Below are 22,528 nucleotides of genomic sequence, written 5' to 3' on the forward strand. Positions count from 1 at the left end.
TTCCACTGCAGGGGGCACGGTTTCAGTCCCTCAATGGGGAAATAAGATCCCGCATGCTGAGCAATGCGCAGCCAAAAAAAAAAAATTTTTTTTTTTTAAATCTAAATGCATTTTTACATAAGATATATTTCCATATCTTTTAATACTTTCTAAAAATTTTATTTAAAATTTGGCCATTTGTCAATTTAAGTGGAAGAGTTCACTCATTAAAAAATCAGAATTCTAATTTATGCATGCTAATATGCTTGTTCTACTGGACTTTTTTTTTTCCTGCCAACTCGCTTTAAGGCAACAATCTCTTTATGACTTAGGTGCCTCGGTTTGTTCTATTTGCCCTTTTTGTGGACTCTTTTAGGCCAGGGATTATAATTTTAAAATTATCTACATTAGGTATCTACCATGTAGCAATTTTTGATGGGTATGAAGGAGGTACCCAAAAATTGAATATGAAATCAGTATGTTGGTCTTGGGGTTTTTTGTTTGCTTGTCTGTTTTTGTTTTTTTTTTGGCCGTGCCACGCAGCTTTCAGGACCTCAGTTCCCTGACAGGCGTTGAACCTGGGCCACAGCAGTGAAAGCCCTGGAATCCTAACCATTAGGCCACCAGGGAATTCCCAGGTCTTGGGTTTATGTACCCATATTCGGCTGACTGACTCATCTCCATAGACATATAGAAACTCATAAGAAGAGCAAAAGAGACAGTAGAGATTTTCCTGTGAAAATTATCCAGTGGGCTTCAGCTATTCGCAACATATATTAGGTGGTTCTAGGTTTGAAAATTAGAGTCAGGAGTTCCAAATTCAGGCAACCTCTCAGTTATCTCTTCTGTTGGGTGCAGATGGCTTGGAGAGTTGTGTTCATCCTACACATTAAAGCTAGTGACCAGCAAGTGGTCTGACTTAAGTGAGTTACTGGGCCTTGAAGATGTTGCATAACCAAAAGACAAAGGAATTCCATCCTTTCTATTTTCTATTTAATCTGAATCAGATTTTCATCAGCTGACTCTCAGGAAGACTTGCACATATATTTCTTCAGGGTTATCTCCCAGGTTGGATTTTTTTTTTATTTTTTAGACTGGTCTGAAGATGTAGATTAGCATCAAAAACCCATCTTCCGGGTTGCCTTGAAGTGAACATGATCCAGAGTTAATCTACTCCTTTTCGGTCAGTTTACTCTGGCACAGTCTATGCTTTGGCCTAGTACATGGTCCTGGTGAATAGTGTTTTATCATAACTGTCTTCATGTTGTATTATAGAGTAGGTAACAACACGAACTAGCAGCATAGTGCTCAAAGGGGGAAAAAACCCAGCTTTTGGTTTGAAGTTACACTAAATGTCAGTCTGTCCCATGTTTCTTTCCTCAAAGAGTTAGTTTGTGGTAACTGGCACTTAGGAGTGGGGAAAAAAAAAAATCACATGTCATGAAATGGTTGCGAAGACTTGAAAGTCCACTTGATACTGGTTTTTCCAAATTTCAGACTAAGAACCGTTCTTTAAGTTGACAGAGTGTGTGAGATTTGAGATTGCTTCTAGGTGTTATCTGTATAACCAAAAGGAAGATGCTTGGGATGGTATACTGAACTGGTCTCTTTCTTTCAAATGTATGTAGGGAACAGCGACCTTGTAGCTTTAGTGCTAGCACATGTGTCAACTACTACAAATATATCTCAAGGTCTCTCTCTTTGCTTATTTAGGCCTGTCTCCTCCCTCCTACACATTTCCAGCTCCTGCAGCAGTTATTCCTCCTGAAGCTGCCATTTATCAGCCCTCTGTGCTCTTGAATCCACGAGCACTGCAGCCCTCCACAGCATACTACCCAGCGGGCACCCAGCTCTTCATGAACTACACAGCGTACTATCCCAGGTAAGGCTCTGATGGAAGTGGAAATGAGGGACAGAAACAAAGGACTCCTTTAATAGCCGCTGCCTGAGTTCACAAAAGAATGTTGTCTGCCACGTTGAAGGTTAGCATGACCGGCAACGGTTTCTGGTCATATCTCTGACCAAGAAGGTTGTTTCAAGACAAACCAAAATGTTTGTTTTTTAACCATCTATTGACAGCATGATCTTTTAGGTTACATGTGTATACAACTTGCCATTTTTCCTTCTATTTTAGGGTTGTTAGTGAGTAGCACAGTAATCATTGTAATAGGGTGGCAGTATCATGTGAATGAATTACAAAACGGGAAAATCCATGGTGAGGACAATTATATTTTTAAGTAACATGAGTTCATGTCAACCCACAATAAATAAAAACTGTTGCTTTAAATTTTATAGGGCTTGTATTCTTTCCCCTCTAAATCTTTACTAACAAGTCCAGAATGAGATTATTCAGTACTTTATTAGAATCAACATATTTTAAATCTGATTATTTTTAGTTGTCCTCAATTTCTTGGAGGCAACAGGATATAATGGAGAGAAATTTGTCAGTCTGGAAATTGGGAGACCTGAGTTTTGGTCTCATCTGTTCTTCTACCTGAGGCAATTCACTTGACCTTTCTGGTTGTTACAAGATGATGAGATCAGCCAAGCTTTTGGAGTCCCTCCCAGGTCTGATTGCCTGTGATTCTAACTTGGATATATAATAACCTCTTGTTCTCAATTTTCTTTTCAAAAAAAAAAAAAAAATCTTTTTTTGTTAAAGTCTTTGTTTGGACTTCCCTGGCGGTCCATTGGTTAGGACACCGCACCTCCACTGGGGGGGGCCCAGGTTCGATCCCTGGTTGGGGAAGATCCCACATGCTGCAAAGCCAAAAAAAGAAAAAGTCTTTGTTTAGCTACTAACCAGTTCACTTTATTAAAATAAAATTTTACTTTGGCACAAACAATATTGCTCAAAAAATTTTTAAAGTATACCAGACCTTGTTTTTTCCTTCTCAAGCTATTTAAAATAAATGTTTTGAGTACATCCACCAATGTGTATGTGAGGTTTCTGATAAGTGGCCTGGAACTTACCTATCTGATCTCTGTGTGGTGTTTTTTTGGGGTTTTTTTTTGTTTGTTTTGTTTTGGCCTTGCTACGTGACTTGCAGGATCTTACTTCCCCGACCAGGGATCGAACCCAGGCTCCCTGCAGTGGCGGTGCGGAGTCCTAACCACTGGACCGCCAGGGAATTCCCTGTCACACTGTATTTTTTATTCCCTCTCCATCTACAGTTTCCCAATAGGGAGCAAGAACTTTGGAATCTTGGTAGCAGTGAAGCTGGTAGCCACTATTAATTAAATTTGTTTAATTTTTTTAGGAATTTTAAAAACATTCATTAATGCTATTGAAAATAGCATTATTGAAAATAGCATGCTATTGAAAATAGCATTTTTGTTTGTTTGTTTTGTTTTGTTTTTTGAAAATGTTCTTTATTCTCCTGGGGAAGGAGAATAGGGAGAAAGCCATGATAATCATCGGCTGGCCATCTTTTGAAAACTTGAAAGGGCTCAGAAGCATGAGTAATTGTTCATGGTTGAGTACTATGTCAGACACCCAGCCCAATTCCAATCTGTCACCTTCTCTAGACCCTGTGACAGTCACTTGCTGGTAGTGGCTCTGGTTATAAGAAAGATCTCTGTCTTCCTGTCTTACACCATCAGAATGTCAGGAGTGGAATGCTTTGTGCCACTGGATGCCTGGTGCAATTTCTTGTGCCTATAATACACTTGCAAAGTATCCAATTCCACCATTGCCTTGCTATCTGGACACCGTTAAAAGAAGGAATCTCTTAGAAATAGTTTTCCATCATAGTGAGATGGGAACTTGAGTCTTGAATTGAAGCCCCAAAGGCAAGGGGGAACTGACATTTATGGCTCAATAGCTCCTGTAATTTTGGGCCCCTGCTTATATGTTAATTTTTTTCTACTAGTAGTTTTAAAGTTTGTAATGTCCTCATTATTAAGTCTAAGAGAATAGAAGTAGTGAGTAAAAGTAGACTCCCATTTTACACCACACCAAGTCCAAAAGTAACCACTACTATCAATTTGATAACATACATGTATCTGTGTGCTTGTAAATAATGTGGCGTACTAACGTACTGCCCACTGGTTTGTTTTGTCTCTTTGTTTGCTTTAACTTGCCAGTATGTCATTGACTTCTTCCCTAAGGAATATCTGTATATTTACCTCACTCTTGTAACTTCCATATGATATCCCAAGAGTGAAAATATATCATAATTTAACAATTCCTTTATTTTTATAGACATTTAATTTTATTTTTCTGTTAAACAAAACTCGTATTGATCTTTAAATACTTCTGTTTCTGTAGAACAATTTCACGAGAGTGGGATTTTTAAATCAAAAGTCATGTGTGTTATATTTAAATTAATATTTCCAAATAACTCCTAGTATGGTTCACTCTCTTAATTTACATTTCCCTAATTCTAGTGAAATTACTGACACAAACAAAGTGTTCAAACATGGGGATGTGCTGTTAACCATACTTAAAATCTGTAATAATTTAAAAAGCAAATTCCAAAAATGATAAAATATTTTACAGTTTTGGGAGAAAGCCATTAATTTCTAACATCACATGACTGTAAGGCATTTGAGGCTCTGTAACGTAAATGTTTAAGTATATTTTGGCCTATTCTCTGATACATAGGAAAGCGTGAGATAGCATACTTTAGGCTAAAACAGGATATTAAATCAGAAACTCTGGAGTTTGTCTCTTTTTAAATTAAAAAAAATTAAATTCCCTCCATTTTTTTTTTTGTATTTCATTGAAGTATATTGATTTACAGTATTGTGTTAATTTCTGCTGTACAGCAAAATGATTCAGTTATATATTCTTTTCCATTATGGTTTATTACACAATATTGTCCCTCCACTTTTTATTTTAATTTTTAAAAAATTTTTATTGGAGTATAGTTTATTTAAAATGTGTTATCCACTTTTTAAATGAAATATGTCTGTTTGACTTCAGATCAATGCAACATGTTTATTACTTTAAAACATCAAGATGCTAACATTTTGCAGACTTTTAAAAGTATGCCCCTCAAAAAAAGTGACTTTTTTAACTGTTTTTAACTTTGAATTTATCTGGGCAAACTATTATTTAGTACCTCTGTGTGCGACATATTGGGAATATTAGGGTTAATAAAATATGGACCCTTTCTGGTGTAGAGTAGCTGACAGAATTCATCCCTGTGCAAAGTCAGTGACTTCAAAGGGCTCCTTCAGCTAGCGGGCATTTGTTCTTATTTTATTTCCTCTAACTTGGTATATTTGGAGATAGAACCTATGATGGGTGTTTCATCATAAGGATTTGGGTTACTTGAGGAACATTTAAGGAGAAAACAGTGAACCAGTGAATTACTTTTTCTTTTTTTTTTTTTTATACTTTTTTTTTGTTTATTGTTAAATGAGTTTTTAGCAGTCTAAATGTGTGGCTGTAAAAACAGCATCTTGAAGAGCAAGTGAAATTAAAGCAAGTGGTTCTATTTTCTGCTTATGAACATTGGTTTTTCCTTTCACCCTTTGGAAGAAGATTTCGGTTACCCAGTATCCCAGAGCTTAGCCCAGGGTACAAAACAATTAGAAGGGACTATCTGTTCATGCCCACCCTGCTTATTACTCAGAACTCTGTTTTATCACACCTTGTCTCTCCCATTACGTAAAGTCCTACCTTTTGTTCTGACCTCTCATTTTTCTTAGAAAAGAATATTCTCTTTTGCATCAAAGCTGTAGCACAGGTAAGAAACATGCTGGGTCTTCAATGAAATGTCATGTAATTTAAAGAAAGATGGATTAACATAAATGTCTTTTGTGTATCCATTGCCGCACCTTTTGTAGGACATTATAAATAATAACATATCACCTTGAACCAGAAGAGAGGGCAAGGGATGTTTGACATTTTTAATGAGTGATGCTTTATTTGCATGCCCATGAGAAAGGTTTGGGAGGTGTAGGAGGGGACTTTTATTTTTTTGATAACCATTACTTGTAAAATCATATTCTTTCTACCCAAGCAATGAATACATATATTTAGTAATATTGAGGCATTCTGCAACGCTTGGTTTGTTGTGTGGTGTTTTTGTATTCTATTCTGAAATTCTTTGCACTTGAGCCAAAAAGAATACCAAGCCTCTGAGAGATGCATGCATTTCCTATTTTGAACACTTGGCTTTCTTATTCCAGTTTCCTTTTGTTATTGAGATAAGTATAGGTTCACAAGCGGTTGTAACAAACAGTACAGAGGCATCCTATATACGCTTTAACTAGTTTCTCGCAATGGTAACATTTGACAACCAAATGTAAAGTTAAATTTGCTTTCTAATTTACTCATTGAAGGCTTTCTTTTTTTTTAGTATATATTTTATTTATTTATTTTTTGGCTGCATCAGGTCTTAGTTGCAGAACGCAGGGTCTTCCTTGATGCATGTGGGATCTTTCGTTGCAGCGCAGGCTCCAGAGCACATGGGCTCTGTAGTTTGTGGCATGCGGGCTCTCTCTTTGAGGTGCAGGAGCTCAGTAGTTGTGCCGCATATGGGATCTTAGTTCCCTGACCAGGGATCGAACTTGCATCCCCTGCATTGAAAGGCGGATTCTTTACCACTGGACCACCAGGGAAGTCCCGAAAGCTTTCTGATAGAACTAAGAAAAAGAAAGAATTCTTGTTTTAAAAAAATTATTTTTATAACTTAAACATTTAGTGCCACAAATGCAAACTGGAACTCAGCATGCAGTGAAATTATACTAGAACATTGTAACAATGCAATATTAATGCCATATCAGGCAATGTTGTTATAATGGAGAAGCACCAGATAACTTTTGTTGGTGGGAACAACCCTTTTTTTTTTTTAGTTTGAATGACATTGCTAAATGATGTAAGCAGGAACTGCTGTGGGCAATTCAGTCTATACTATCAGTCCCTGAGAATTCAGTGTAGTTTCATGGAATAGTCATTTGTTAGTCTAAAGACCTTATTCATACGATGAGCAGTTCAGGGAATTTAAAATATGCTTAAAATTCTTTTTAGCACTGTAGAAAATTATCAAGTGCAGTGAACTTCAAGGAAAAAAATTTTCATTACCCAAAACACTTGACTGATTTCAATGTATAAGGTTTTTTTCCCCTAAGGATTTTTTTTCTTACAAAATTGGGATGGTATTACACATGTTACTTTCAAGCATAACTTTAAAAGAATCTGTTACAGAAATTTTCAAACTAACATAATTTGGGAGAATATCTATTACCCAATTTCAACAATATCAATATTTCCCAATCTTGTATCATCTGTTTCCATGTGTACCCTGCTATATACCCTTACCCGCAGAACATTTTAAAGCACAAAAACCTAGACATCATTTCTTTCACCTGTTGCTATTTATGTGCCCAATATATCTTTAAATTAAGCACCTTATTCTTAAGCATTAATGACTTTAGTTAAAGCAGAACTTTAAAACACATGTGCCAATCTTGATAAACCTATTTTGCCTCCATTGCCCTATTTAAGCATTTCCTTGGTATATCTTTAAGACATTACCTTGAAGTAGGCTTAAAGGAAAAATTGACATTTGTCTATGAATTTTATCTAATAATACAGAGTAATGACTTTTGATTTTCTTTACTGTGTGTTATGTGGTCTTTTAAGTTGCCTTTTTTTTCTTTTGGCTGCTTTGGGTCTTTGTTTCTGCACAGGGGCTACTCTTTGTTGTGGTGTGCGGGCTTCTCATTGCGGTGTCTTCTCTTGCAGATCTCGGGCTCTAGGCTCACGGGCTTCAGTAGTTGTGGCTTGCTGGCTGTAGAGCATGGGCTCAGTAGTTGTGGCGCACGGGCTCTAGAGCGCAGGCTCAGTAGTTGTGGCGCACGGGCTTAGTTGCTCCGCGGCATGTGGGATCTTCCCAGACCAGGGCTCGAACCCGCGTCCCCTGCATTGGCAGGCAGATTCTTAACCACTGTGCCACCAGGGAAGTCCCTAAGCTGCCTTTTTTAAAACCAAAAGCAAAATGGCTTTATTAGCAAACATTTTCCATTTAAGTTCAAAATAATCAAACCATAATAACCACGAAGCTAGAATGGGATTGCTTCTGGAGAGGTTCTGATCTGGAGGGGGAGGGGTGTGATGAAGTCATGCTGCTGGCTCTGTATTTGTACCTTTCAATGTTGTATGTTATTCCTATTCTAAAACAAGACAAAAGCGCATTTAAAAAACAGAAACGCCAAAATAGTTTACAAAATAATAACTTCTGTAAATGTGCCTCTCTGGAAATTGTTGTCTTCTGTTACTTCTGTTACAAATGTCCATGGTTAACAGTGTGTTTTGCTTCCTTCTTCATCTCGATTTTTCATCAAAATATTACTTTTAAAAACGTCACTGTTTTCTAAACATGTAAGATCAGTTGTTATCATTTTATACTTTAAATGAAGCAAAAAGATTACTTATAAAATAATTTCTACTATAGGATTCAGTTTTCAAATTTAAAATGAAGCTTTGTGAGGGCAATTCTTGTTTTGAGTAAGCAGTCTGTAACTACTATGTATTTGGAGCATATTATGATAACTGTAGTAGGGGTTTTTTTTGTTTGTTTTTGGTAATCTTTGACATAATTAGGGTAAGTTAAGTTTAGTTACCAAACTATTTTGACAGTACCTAAATTTGCTTACTATTTCAGTGAAATAGATTCTTAGAAGATTTCTTTATTCCTTCCAAAGTGTTTTTATATTTGTTGGTTGCTTAAACTTTCTCCAAGAGGTAGATGCACATGCACAGAGCAGCTTGTACAGCCTTTAGGAAGAGCTAAGAGAAATTGAGAATCCAGATGTGATCATCAGTCCCTCTGCCTCAGTATTAAACTCAAAAAGAATGTTGAAAAGTCATCCTTCTTGAGATTGCTCATTTCAGATGAACAAGTTAGTTCAGAAATTTCCTACATGAAAAGTGACTCCAGCTTTTGCACTTGCTAGGATTAAAACATTGTTTCTCCAGTCACTTTCCAAAAATATATGGTCTTTGTAACACTAGGGGTGTTAATAACCTTAATACAAAGGCTTGGTGCAGTAATTTTGCAAGAAGTGGAAACCAGATTTCTTTTTGCAAGACTTCTCGGCGTGTTTTCTACGTTAATGTGTTTTTATGTGTTTTAATTTTCTATGTTTTTTGTGTGTTTTTTAATTAATGTGTTTTAATTTTCTATGTTAATGTCCTCTCATCCAGAGGAGAGAATATAGTCTTCTATTCTTCTTTTCCTTTAACCTCTTTTTCTAATAGGACAGATAATGCTTTGATCCTGTCTCCTCTAGAGAAATATGGCAAGTCCTCAAATTATGAAAATTGTCATGCTATGACTACTTCTATTTTGGAATGCTACCTGATAACATCAGTGTTACCAATGTTTAGTAATTTGTAATTATTAGATGAAAGGGTGTTATGAGAATTGTTTCCGATAGAGTATATATTGTGTTGTTAGACACCCTGGCCTTCAGTATTTTCATATCTTTCCCTGCTCTACAAAGAATTTTCTATGAGTTATTAGGATACATAAAATATTATAAAATTAGATTATGTAAATTAGGAGTTGAAAAAATATAAGATAGGAAGAAATGTTTGATAGTCTGACAACAGAATCTTAGGCAATTAAATGAATATTGGCATAACAATCATGGGCTCTGAGCAGGAGGAAACTTGAATTACAAAACTCATAATTTCAAAGGAAAGAAAGTCATTAATTCTCAGGGAAATACAGTTTTCCTCTACATTGGGTTTGAAAGTTTTTACCCAAATACGTAGAGAGAACATGGAGTACTGCCATGGAGGAAATCTTCACCAACTTTATAATGTAGTCACTGGTGTGCTTCATTCAGTAGTTTCTTTCTTTTTTTTTTTTTTTTTTAATAAATTTATTTTTTTATTTTTGGCTGTGTTGGGTCTTCGTTGCTGCACGCAGGCTTTATCTAGTCGTGGCGAGGGGGGCTACTCTTCGTTGCTGTGCATGGGCTTCTCATTGCAGTGGCTTCTCTTTGTTGCAGAGCATGGTCTCTAGGCGTGCGGGCTTCAGTAGTTGTGGTGCGTGGGCTCAGTAGCTGTGGCGCATGAGCTTAGTTGCTCTGCGGCATGTGGGATCTTCCCGAACCAGGGATCAAACCCGTGTCCCCTGCAATGGCAGGCGGATTCTTAACCTCTGCACCACCAGGGAAGCCCTCAGTAATTTCTTAATGCAATCTCAGTGTGACTTGCTGAATGAGTCTCAGCAGTAATGTCTTCATAACTGCGATGCTCTAGCCGTTTTCTGAATATAAACCTTTGGGGAGACCCCTCTTGTGCTATTTAGTTTTTCCCTTCATTTCCTCTCATCTCCCTTCAGTTCTTTAACCATTCAGGCAACTCCAACAGGGTTTCTTACCCAGCTCAAGTGCATCCTTGTTAGTTTATGTGATGCAGTACAGTCCCTCCATGCACGGTAAGACCTCAGAGTTCAGGGTTACATTGACTCACTCATTTGGCCCCTAACCCTTGGGTTCCTTTGTAGTTCTATCAATTTTTGAACCTCTGTAGCTTTTGAGTAGCGGTTACATTATTGTTACCATGTACACCTGAGACTGATAAATACTGAGAATTCACTTGAGAATCTGAAACCTAACTAAAGATATAATGGAGGTAAAAACCCAAAACAATGACTTAAAATGAATGTTAGGATGAGCTACTGGCATAGTCTTTGTTTTGATGGACAGTTCTCTTTTTGCCATTATTTAGGGTGTGGTTAAAAAATTCCTTATCTTTCTCTAAACCACCACCACAAAGCAAATGCACATAATTTTTATATTATCCTTATTCTGTGGTGATGGCATAATCTATTTATTCTGTGGTGATGGCAGCATCCATTTATACTTTATACTTTGAAGCTATTCTTATGTTTAAAATTGTTTCCCTTATAACATACAGCACTCCCTACCATTCCTTAAATTACATGGGATTTGAAAAAGGCTAAAATTTTCTGATAACTGAGTAACTTTCCATGGAAAGCATTAAATATCTCAAACATTGACTGTAAATTGTACTTAACTGAATTGGATTAGTTGAAAAGTTAATTTATTTACTTATTTTTTTAAATAAATTTATTTATTTATTTATTTTTCCCTGAATTGTGTTGCTGTACACGGGCTTTCTCTAGTTGCGGTGAGCAGGGGCTACCCTTTGTTGCTGTGCGCGAGCTTCTCATTGTGGTGGCTTCTCTTGTTACGGAACATGGGCTCTAGGCATGCGGGCTTCAGTAGTTGTGGTGTGTGGGCTCAGTAGCTGTGGCTCATGGGCTCTAGAGCACAGGCTCAGTAGTTGTGGTGCATGGGCTTAGCTGCTCCTCAGCATGTGGGATCTTCCTGGACCCGGGATCGAACCCATGTCCCCTGCATTGGCAGGAGGATTCCTAACCACTGCACCACCAGGGAAGTCCTAAAAACAGCTTTATTAAGGTAGTTTACATATCATAAAATTAACCTATTTTAAGTATACAATTCAGTGGTTTTTAGTGTATTTACAGAGTTGTGCTGCTAATTTTAGAACAATTGTGTAAACTAATTTTTAGATAATATAACAATCTAATTTTAGAGTAACCCATTACCCCCAAAGGAAACCTGGTGTCCATTAGTAGAAACTCCCATTCACTTCCACCCACTTTACTTGCCCCTCCCCCATCCCTAAATAACTATCAATCTATCTTCTGTTTCTATGGATTTGCTTTTTCAGATATTTCATATAAATGGGATCATACCATATGTGGTCTTCTGTGACTGGCTTTTTTTGGGCAGCATTGGGTCTTCATTGCTGCATGCGGGCTTTCTCTAGTTGTAGAGAGCGGGGGCCACTCTTTGTTGTGGTGCGCGGGCTTCTTATTGCGGTGGCTTCTCTTTTTGCAGAGCACAGGCTGTAGGCACACGGGCTTCAGTAGTTGTGGCATGCGGGCTCAGTAGTTGTGGCTCGTGGGCTCTAGAGTGCAGGCTCAGTAGTTATGACGCACGGGCTTAGATTTTCCGCGGCATGTGGGATCTTCCCGGACCAGGGCTCAAACCCGTGTCCCCTGCATTGGCAGGTGGATTCTTAACCACTGCGCCACCAGGGAAGTCCGGCATGCGAACTCTTAGTTGCAGCATGTGGGATCTAGTTCCCTGACCAGGGATTGAACCTGGACCCCCTGCATTGGGAGAGCAGAGTTTTAGCCACTGGACCACCAGGGAAGTCCCTGCACATTTTTTAATTGAGTTATTTTTCTTACTGTTTTTTAGTTGTAAAATTTCTGTATATATTCTAGGTAGGAGAGCTTATATGACTTACAAATATTTTCTCCCGGTCTGTGGGTTGTCTTTTAATTTTCTTGATGGAGTCCTTAAGCACAAAAGTTTTAAGTTTTTTTTTTTTTTTTAAACTTTGGGTTTATTTATTTATTTATGGCTGTGTTGGGTCTTTGTTTCTGTGCGAGGGCTTTCTCTAGTTGAGGCAAGTGGGGGCCACTCTTCATCGCGGTGCGTGGGCCTCTCATTACCGCGGCCTCTCTTGTTGCAGAGCACAGGCTCCAGACACGCAGGCTCAGTAATTGTGGCTCACGGGCCTAGTTGCTCCGTGGCATGTGGGATCTTCCCAGACCAGGGCTCGAACCCATGTCCCCTGCATTGGCTGGCAGATTCTTAACCACTGCGCCACCAGGGAAGCCCAAAAGTTTTAAGTTTTGATGCAGTCCAACTTATCTATTTCTTCTTTTCTCACTTATACTTTTGTTGTCAGATATAATGCAAGGTCATGAAAATGTATTACTGCATATTCTTTTAAGAGTTGTGTAGTGTTAGCTCTTACACTTAGGTATATTATCATTTTGAATTAATTTTTTATATGGAGTGAGGTAGAGGTCTAAATTCATCCTTTTGCATGTGGATATTTCATTGTTCCAGCACCATTTACTGAAAAGACTATTCTTTCCTCATCAAATTGTCTTGGAACCCTTGTCAAAAATCAATTGACCAGGGAATTCCCTGTCTGTCCAGTGATTGGGACACCACGCTTTCACTGCCGAGGGTCCAAGTTCGATCCCTGGTCGGGGAACTGGGATCACGTGGGCTGTGCAGCGTGGCCCCCCAAAAAAAAAAAAAAATCAATTGACCATAAATGTAAGGGTTTATTTCTCACCTCTCAAATTCTATTCTATTGATCATTGCCTACCCTTATGGGAGTACCACACCATTTTGATTACTGTAGCTTTAGAGTAAGTTTTGAATTTAGGAAATGTAAGTCCTCCTACTTTGTTCTTTTTTAAGAAAGTTTGGCTATTCTGGGTCATTTGTATTTCCATATATGTTTTAGCTTTAGTTTTGTCGTTTTCTGCAAAAAAGCCAGTTGGAATTTTGATAGCTATTGCATCGAATCTGTACAATTTAGAGATAGTATTGCCATTCTAACAAAATTAAATCTTCTGTTTATGAACATGGGCTGTCTTTCCATTTATTTAGATCTTTTATTTTCTAACAGTGTTTCATAGTTTTAGTGTACAAGTCTTGCTCTTTCTTTGTCAAATTTTTTTCCTAAATATTTTGTTCTTTTTGACGCTATTGTGAATGGAATTGATTTCCTAATTTCCTTTTTGGATTGTTCATTTTAGTGTATAGAAATGTAGTTAATTTATTTTGTGCATTGATCTTATATCTTGTAACCTTGCCAAACTGGCTTATTCTAGTAATAGTTCAGCAAACTCTATTCAATTTTCTACATATAAGTTTGCCTTGTCTCTATACTATCATTTTTACTCCACAAGTTACTTTATTTCTTGCTGTTTTTTATTTCAGTAATCTGAAAGACCTGGAATTTAGGTTGAGAGAAAATTCTTATTCTCATGCCCTGTCAGGTAGATACAGATTATTTAATTTTTCTTAAGATATCTTGTCTACAGCAGGTAATCCTAGTACAAAGAATAACGATGTGAATCCCAATTGTATTGTGTTTTGACTTCATTGGACTAGGCGCTACCCTACAGATGCTGAACATAATTGCCATTTATAGCCTTAAATTTCCAGTTAGATAACTTTTATTTTATCTTGGTTGTATTTTGAAGGTATTGGGTTGGCCAAAAAGTTCCTTTGGTTTTTAAGTGAAAATAAAAGACACATTTTTCGTTTTCACCAAGACCTTTATTGAACAACGTATTCACCGTTTTGTTCCACTACCTTCTGCCATTTTTCAGGCAACTTCATAATTCCATCTTCCCAAAAGTTTTTATCTTTTTTTTTTTTTTTAGACTTAATTTTTTGTTTTTTAATTTATTTATGGCTGTGTTGGGTCTTCGTTTCTGTGCGAGGGCTTTCTCTAGTTGTGGCAAGCGGGGGCCACTCTTCATCGCGGTGCGCGGGCCTCTCACTGTCGCGGCCTCTCTTGTTGCGGAGCACAGGCTCCAGACGCACAGGCTCAGTTGTGGCACACGGGCCTAGTTGCTTCGTGGCATGTGGGATCTTCCCAGACCAGGGCCCGAACCCGTGTCCCCTGCATTAGCAGGCAGATTCTCAACCACAGCGCCACCAGGGAAGCCCAAAAGTTTTTATCTTTTTGAGCAAAGAATTCTGAGTGCCTTTTACAGTCTTCCAGGGAATTGAAATTCTTTCCATTAAGAGAGTTTTGTAAAGACCAAAATAAATGGAAATCTGAAGGTGCAATGTCTGGTGAATACAACAGATGAATCAGAACCTCCCAGCCAAGCTGTAACAGTTTTTGCCTGTTCATCAAAGAAACATGTGGTCTTGCCTTATCCTGATGGAAGATTATGCGTTTTCTGTTGACTAATTCCGGACACTTTTCGTCGAGTGCTGCTTTCAGTTGGTCTAATTGGGAGCAGTACTTATTGGAATTAATCATTTGGTTTTCCGGGAGGAGCTCATAATAGAGGACTCCCTTCCAATCCCACCATATACACACATCACCTTCTTTGGTTGAAGACTGGCCTTTGGTGTGTTGGTGGTGGTTCATTTCACTTGCCCCATGATCTCTTCCGTTCCACATTATTGTACAGTATCCACTTTTTATCACCTGTCACAAATTTGTTTTAAAAATGGAACGTTTTCATTATGTTTCAGTAGAGAATTGCATGCACAAATATGGTCAAGAAAGTTTTTCTCACTTAACTTATGTGGAACCCAAACATCAAAGCAATTAACATAACCAAGCTGGTGCAAATGATTTTCAACAGTTAATTTGGGTATTTTGAGTATGTCGGCTGTCTCCTGCATGGTGTAACATTGATTGTTCTCAATTAATGTCTCGATTTGATCGCTATCAACTTCAACTGGTTTTACCCGACCTTGGAGCATCACCCAGCTCGAAATCTCCAGCACGAAACTTCACAAACCACTTTTGACACGTTTGATCAGTCACAGCACCTTCTCCATACACTGCACAAAGCTTTTTTTGCATTTCAGTTGCGTTTTTACCTTTCTTGAAATAAGAAAGCATAATATGCCGGAAATGTTGCTTTTTTTCCCCCCATCTTCAATATTAAAATAGCTACACAAAAATCACCAATTTTGATAAGCTTTTTGTTTTTTTTGTTTTTTTTTTTTTAATGCACGCTGATATGACAGCTGTCACAATGCAATCTGACAAAATTGTTTCAAATGAAGTTAAGACAACTAAGCGCTACTAGGGCCATCTTACAGAAAAAACTGAGCGAACTCTTTGGCCAACCCAATACTAGATACCTAGATTTAATTTATAAGAGATCTTTAACCAGAGACATAGAATATGCCAGGTCAGAGTCATAGAAGTGAGTTGTATACTATGGAAATGATCTGATTTTCATATCCAGTGTGGAAAGTCTGAGTAACTAAGCAAAATACACAGAAGTCTTGATAGTCTTTGAGTATTAGTGTTACTATCTATCAGGCATTTGACATGAGCAAATATGGTCTTTGAATGAATGGTGCTTGTATAGGGGGGAGATACTGAAGTAGAAGTTGAGAAATCTGTGTAGTTCTTCAGTTTTGTGAAGAGCTAACTGGTTGTGTGACCTTTGGGAAATTATTTAACTCTTAGTTTCCATTTCCATCTCTGTAAAAGTGAGGAGGTGTGGCTAAATGATGGCTAAAGTCCTTCTCAGGCCTTAAGTTCAGCATTCCCTCTCTTTGCTCTGACAGTTACACACAGATTGACTCTTGATCTCTAAAGAGACTCTCCTCAGAGAGTTGTAAAAATCTCATCAAGTGACTCTAATATGCAGACAAGTTGAGAATCACTGTTTTAGAGACTTAACAGGTTATGGGCAGCTTGATGTCAAGTAATATTTTCAGGCTCCCATATTTTAGAAGTGAAATGGAAGAATGATTATGGAAATAGCAAGAGTGAGAATAATAGTAGAACAACAAATTATTGCATTTTATGGTTTGTGGAGTAATTTGATATGTTAAATCATTGAAGCTGAAGAACAATTCTGTGAAACTAGGAAGTGTAATCCCCATTTAACAAATGATAAAATTGGAATTCAGAGACATTAAGTGACTTGCTCAAGGTTACTGTGCTACTAAAATGGAGTCTGGGACTGGATTCACCATCTGGTATCGTTCCTATTAACCCATCAGTTACGATTATGTAGGATAGATAATCTCAAAGATTTTTAGTCCCTTCCATTATGTGTTTACTTGTCTTTGAAATGGGATAATTACCTACTTAGAATGATTTATAAGAGTTAATAATCTAAAGCTGTGGGTCTTTATTGCTCTTTAAGCTAATGACTACTTTAAAAAAAAATTTTCCCTATGTGTATATATTTTTAAGTATGGGTATCTAGCAACTAACTGTGGTGGGAAACAGATTGCATAAGGGACAGAGTGAAACTAATTTCATAATATAGTAATTAGTTGAGTTACCACATAAAGAATGCTTAGGGGGACTTCCCTGGTGGTCCAGTGGTTAAGACTCTGTGCTCCCAATGCAGGGGGCCTGGGTTCGATCCCGGTCAGGGAACTAGATCCTGCCTGCCGCAACTAAAGATCCTGCACGTGGCAACGAAGATCCTGAGTGCCACAACTAAGACCCAGTGCGGCCAAATAAATAAACATTTTTTTAAAAAAGAAGAAGAATGATTAGGTATTCATGTGGCTTTTGTTCCTTGGAGGTAATTGCCCCAGATACACAAAGAGGACCCATCATTAGTTTCCCCTCGTGTTAATGGTGGGTGATGTAGTTTGATGCACCCCTTCCAATTTACTTGTTCCTCCCCACCCCCCACACTTTTTTTTCAGTCAGGTTGGAAGCAATAACTCATGGGTGCTATAGTACTTTGCTGTCTTATTATGCTGTACTTACTGTGTTGTACACTTGTGTATAGGAGTAAAACAGTCTATTCTTTGGAGCAATCATTTTGTATACTTTTTGGTCTCTGTGGCTATGGTTTCTATTATTCCTTTGTGTTCATGCCTTTTCATGCCTTAGTATTCCTGATAACTAGCCAGTTAATCATCAATAAGCTAGGCTTTGGAAGTGGTGCTTTGTGGTTGAGTGGCTGCAGAAGTTTCCTTCTTTCCTTCCTTCATTTAGGACTCTCAGAACTGGATCTTTGGGGAAACCCTGTATTTAACTCTGCATTAACCCTTCTATCTTTCAACTTTTGGCTTTTGTGGAACTGTGGGACAGAATAGCTATGGTGTACTTGTCTTGGGAGAGATAACTCTTAAGAATTCTAAGAAAGATCACCTTGAGAAAGTCTGTTTCCTTAAGTAACTAATGTTTTTAGAGTAAATATTAGACATTGTCTATTTCTATTGGTTCACTGTGCTTTCTCTCCCTTTAGCCCCCCAGGTTCGCCCAATAGTCTTGGCTACTTCCCTACAGCTGCTAATCTTAGCGGTGTCCCTCCACAGCCTGGCACGGTGGTCAGAATGCAGGGCCTGGCCTACAATACTGGAGTTAAGGAAATTCTTAACTTCTTCCAAGGTTACCAGGTCAGTACCTTGAAGAAGAAAAATACTCAGTGCCCTTATTACTTAAGTTGATGTGCCTAAAGAATGCAGCCAGGAAAGAAGCAAATTCTCTGAAACTCGTGTGTACAAGTGTTAATAAATAGATTTTCTTTATGAAGAACCAGAGTCAAAGTCAGAGGGACTAGTTTTCTGAGTGCTAACTTCAAACTCATCCCTTTAATAGGATTGGGGCTTTTCCATGCTGTTTTAATTACTTCAACTTAATCTATTGATGCTTTTTTTTTTTTTTTTTTTTCCCAATTGGGCTGCTTTGAGAAAGCTCTTTAGGGCACACAGTGATGTGGGTGTTTCCATCTATAGTAAGATTGGCTAAGAAGGAATTTTCCTCAAACGTGGAGTTGGAGTATTTAAAAAGTAGTCCGAGGCCTCTCTGTCTAATCTGGAAAAATAAGGGTGACTCAGTGAATCTTTAGATGGTAACTCCTTAAAATGAGCTGTAAGATATTCAGTGAGCCTTTTATGATCTGTTAATTCTTGTGAAACTGATATTTACTCTTGTCAGTTTTTCTACGACTGCCTGTGTCCATCAATTGTTCTTTGACTTAAGAACAGCTTGGTAAGAGCTCCTTAACAGCAAGCAAAATCTTCTCATTGTCATCTCACCTGAGCGGACACCTTTCCTTCCTTAAATCACATGGTTAGAACCCGAACTCCTTCCTTTCCTGCAACGTCTGAAAATCAGTATCTTGCAGTCTTTTAATTGCACTAAAAGCCAAAATGGTCTTTCCTCCTGGAGCTGAGCCGTGCTTGAGTCTTCAGAGTTGAGAAGCACTTGTAGGCATAATCATCAAATCCTAAAATAGCCCTTGAGCATTTACAGTACAGCATGATAAGGGCTGTGCCTGCAGGTGCCGTTTCACTCTTAGAACAGGTTTACAAGCTCTTGGTATCCATGAATCATGGAGGATTGTGGACCTCAGCTAAAATGATGTCAGTGGGGATGCCCCGCACCTACCAAGTTACCATCATGGGATATTTTTTGACAAATGAAGAAAATCTGTGTGATAGTGAAAGACTGAATGAAGGTGGACAAAAGTTATCTTTTGTTACTGCTTGGCTTAGCACATTCTTTCCAGAAGTAAGCTATTTTTCAGAGATCAGTAGATACTTTACTTCTTCCCTAAACAATTATGCTGCCTGTTGGAAACCCCTGCAGGAGTAAAAATGTTACTTTCCGAACTTTGTATCTGATTTGCTAGATTATGAAAAGAGTAGAGAATTTTACTGAAGGCTATTGTAAAGATTATTTAATCTCATGGAGAATACATTTGAGTTTTGTATTTTCTCCCATGGTTTTCCATTTCTAGAAAGTATAAGCAAAGTTTCAGGTTTTAGTAGTCAATTGAATTAATTTCTTTTGTTTTGACTAATTAACTTTTATTACCTTCACACTGAATAGAATTAAGTGGTCATACACATATATTGGTTATGAGAGTAAGCAAAATTGCTCTTACTATGAAGAGTGCCATGGCTGGCTTTTGCGGGTATTTATTATACCACAGACACGTAATAGCAGCTATTTCTAGATTTATGGCTAAAAGATTGACATGCTTCAAAATTAAGATAAACTGCTACAGACTGAAGTTATTTTATTTTATTTAAAAATTTTATTTACTTCTTTAAAAGATTTTTTTGATGTGGACCATTTTTAAAGTCTTTATTGAATTTGTTACAATATTGCTTCTGTTTTATGTTTTGGTTTTTCGTCTGTGAGCCATGTGGGATCTTAGCTCCCCGACCAGGGATCGAACCCATACACCCTGCATTGGAAGTCTTAACCACCAGATGGCCAGGGAAGTCCCTGAAGTTATTTCATCTTCTAGTAGCTTCTAGGGAATCATTCAAGGTTGGAGCAGACCTAGTATAATCAGAAGCACAAAGATTCTGTGAAATTACTTTGTCTCAAGGCATTTGCCTTCATTTCTGAAGTGCTTGGAATTTATGAACTGGATCAATAAAGTAGGATTACATAGGAACCTGAATTATCTAATTCAGTATATCATATTATTCTTCAGTAGTTTGAGCTTTAAGGTAGTTACAATGCATACTTTCAAAATCTTTTGTATATAACCTAATTTCATGTCACTCTTACATAAAAGCTTATATTTTCTACTGCCTTTAAGAGTCCTTCCTTGCCGCCTTATTTATTTTTGCCTGTTCTCAGTTATTTTAGTAATAGCCGCTAACCATGAGAGTCTAGATTCTTTTAGATATGGCTTTGTCACAAGACAAAAACCAATGGATGGCTTTTAAAAAAAATTGTTCTCAAATGTAATCTGTGTCGATCTTTACCTATGGTGATTTTATTGCTGTTGCTGATTTCATGGGAGGTTTTCATGTGATTTTTGGTTATTTATGATTCATCCTACATAATTATGTAATTTACTTATGTAATTAAGCAAATCCTTGGTAATAATTGGTTGAATGAATGAAATCTCTTAACGGTTTCTGTTTCTGTCTTTTAAAATATATATATTTTTTATATATAAAATGGCATATGTCATCTTTATAAATGTTATTTTTAATTTTTGGATGTATGTTTCCTCTATCCTCAGCAAAATTCTTTCTGTAAAACTACTCCAACTTAATTTTTCCATACTTTATTTGGGGTTGAGGGGGCTGTAAAGTTGGAAAGGGCAAGGATTTACAAAAAGGGAAGAATTCTGATGCTAAAGCAAGATACAGGACATGGGTTCTGCTATCAAATCTGCATTCTTGTAAAGTAAAAGTACCCGAGTTAGGCCCATTTTGATAAATGAGAGTAATAGAATGAGGATTGAATTTACGAAGGCAAAAAGACTACTATAAAAATATTTGGTGATGAGGATGTCATTCTGGTCATGGAAGTAAATCTGTGTCTATATTTTAGTTGATGGGCCTCTTATTCTGAAATGGGCTGTTAGGTATCCTTATATAAGTCCTTTAACTTTTTCATTTGCTCTTTGCATTAATCTTTACTGTCAACGGCTTTGCATTTTCAGTAGTGCTAGTTTTTGTTTCTCCTCGAAGTACTGACTTTATTCATTATCTCCTTGGGCCTCTCACTGCTTTTTACTTGCTGCACTGCTGAGAGAATTAGGTTGATATTACAAATATATCTCATACTATTTAAAGTTCACCAAGTTATATAGAGAATTTGGGCTTATTGTAGAATACCTTGAAAATAGTTGGTGCTCAAATATTTGATATCTAGTCACACTTGTGGTGTGATGGAAACTGTACTGTTATCAAGATCTGAAGTGTTTGGTGGTGTTGCAGTACGATGTTCTTTTTCTATCCACGTGCTCAATCTAACTTCCCTCCCAGTAGGGATTTTTATGGTATTTAGACGTGTTAAGTAAGAATTGATGACTTGGGATTAGCAGTTACATATATGGCTTGTATCAGCGTTAACTTGTTTCCTATGGTCTAAATGTCCTATAATTCAGTTGGTAGATCTATTCAGTTGAAATACTAACCATCCATAGTGACAGTTTGTCCATCTTTTGATCCTGTTTGTTTTAACTTGCATTTTAGTATGCAACCGAGGATGGACTTGTACACACAAATGACCAGGCCAGGACTCTATCCAAAGAATGGGTTTGTATTTAAGGGCCCCAGCAGTTAGACCATCCTCAGAAAAGAAGGTAAGGCTCTATGATGTGAAAGTTAAATTATAAAGGGCCAAACAAATAGAGGTCAAAAATCTCAAAGTGTTTTTTAGAAGTCAGGTGGCAGATGCCATCTTCCCTTTATGTGATGTAAGAATGTCAGAAATCCTAGAAGGAATGGAGACTGGAATTAAGGTTGTCATCTAAGTAGATAGTATCTAAGCAACATATATGGAAATACTTTTCCATTTGGAAATTTATTCATATCATGTGGAATACAGGTTGGGTATGCTTTCTTTCTTTCTTTTGTTTTTTCTTTTAATTGAGGTAAAAACCACATAACATAAAATAAATCATTTTAAAGTATACAATTAAGTGATTTTTATCAACTCTGAAAGAAAATCCTATACCCATTAAGCAGTAGCTCCCAATTTCCCCTCCCCATAGACCCAGGCAACCAATCTGCTTCATTTCACGTTTTTGATGTTTATCCACACTGTAGTGTGTATCAGTACTTCATTCCTTTTTGTGACCGAATAATATTCCATTGTATGGCTATACCACATTTTGTTTCTTTCATTTATCTGTTGATGGGCATATGGGCTATTTCTACCTTCTGGATATTGTAAATAGTGCTGATATGAACAATTATGCACTAATATTTGAGTATTTTAAATTATTTTGGGTATATATCTAGGAGTAGAATCACTGAGTCATATGATAATTCTATCGAGTTGGTTACACTTTTTTGTCCTAGTTTCTTTTTTTTTTAAATGTTGTGGTAAAATAATACATAATGCCATTTTAATCATTTTTAAGTGTATGGTTCAGTGGCATTAAGTACATTCACATTGTTATGCAAACATTACCACCATCAACTTTTTCACCTTCTCATACTGAAACTCTAAATACATTAAACAATCTCCTTTCCCTCTTTCCCCAGCACCCTGGGAACCGTTATTCTCTTTTCTGTTTCTATGCATTTGGCTATTCTAGGTACCTTATAAATGGTA

At 37.3% G+C, this 22,528-nt stretch overlaps 1 protein-coding gene across 2 annotated transcripts in view; it reads left to right on the forward strand.

Moving 5' to 3' along the window:
• The window catches only part of ESRP1 (epithelial splicing regulatory protein 1), a 58,141-nt gene that overhangs the window by 27,636 nt on the left and 7,977 nt on the right, over positions 1–22,528 (forward strand). For both annotated transcript variants that reach the window (XM_068525981.1, XM_068525982.1), the window contains 3 exons: positions 1,693–1,861; positions 17,736–17,886; positions 21,442–21,551. In XM_068525981.1, the coding sequence (XP_068382082.1) occupies positions 1,693–1,861; positions 17,736–17,886; positions 21,442–21,516 (395 nt within the window). In that variant the 3' untranslated portion in view covers positions 21,517–21,551. The remainder of the gene's footprint in view (positions 1–1,692; positions 1,862–17,735; positions 17,887–21,441; positions 21,552–22,528) is intronic.

Source organism: Eschrichtius robustus, chromosome 17 (genome assembly GCF_028021215.1).
Source record: "Eschrichtius robustus isolate mEscRob2 chromosome 17, mEscRob2.pri, whole genome shotgun sequence".
In the NCBI taxonomy this organism is placed as follows: domain Eukaryota; kingdom Metazoa; phylum Chordata; class Mammalia; order Artiodactyla; family Eschrichtiidae; genus Eschrichtius; species Eschrichtius robustus.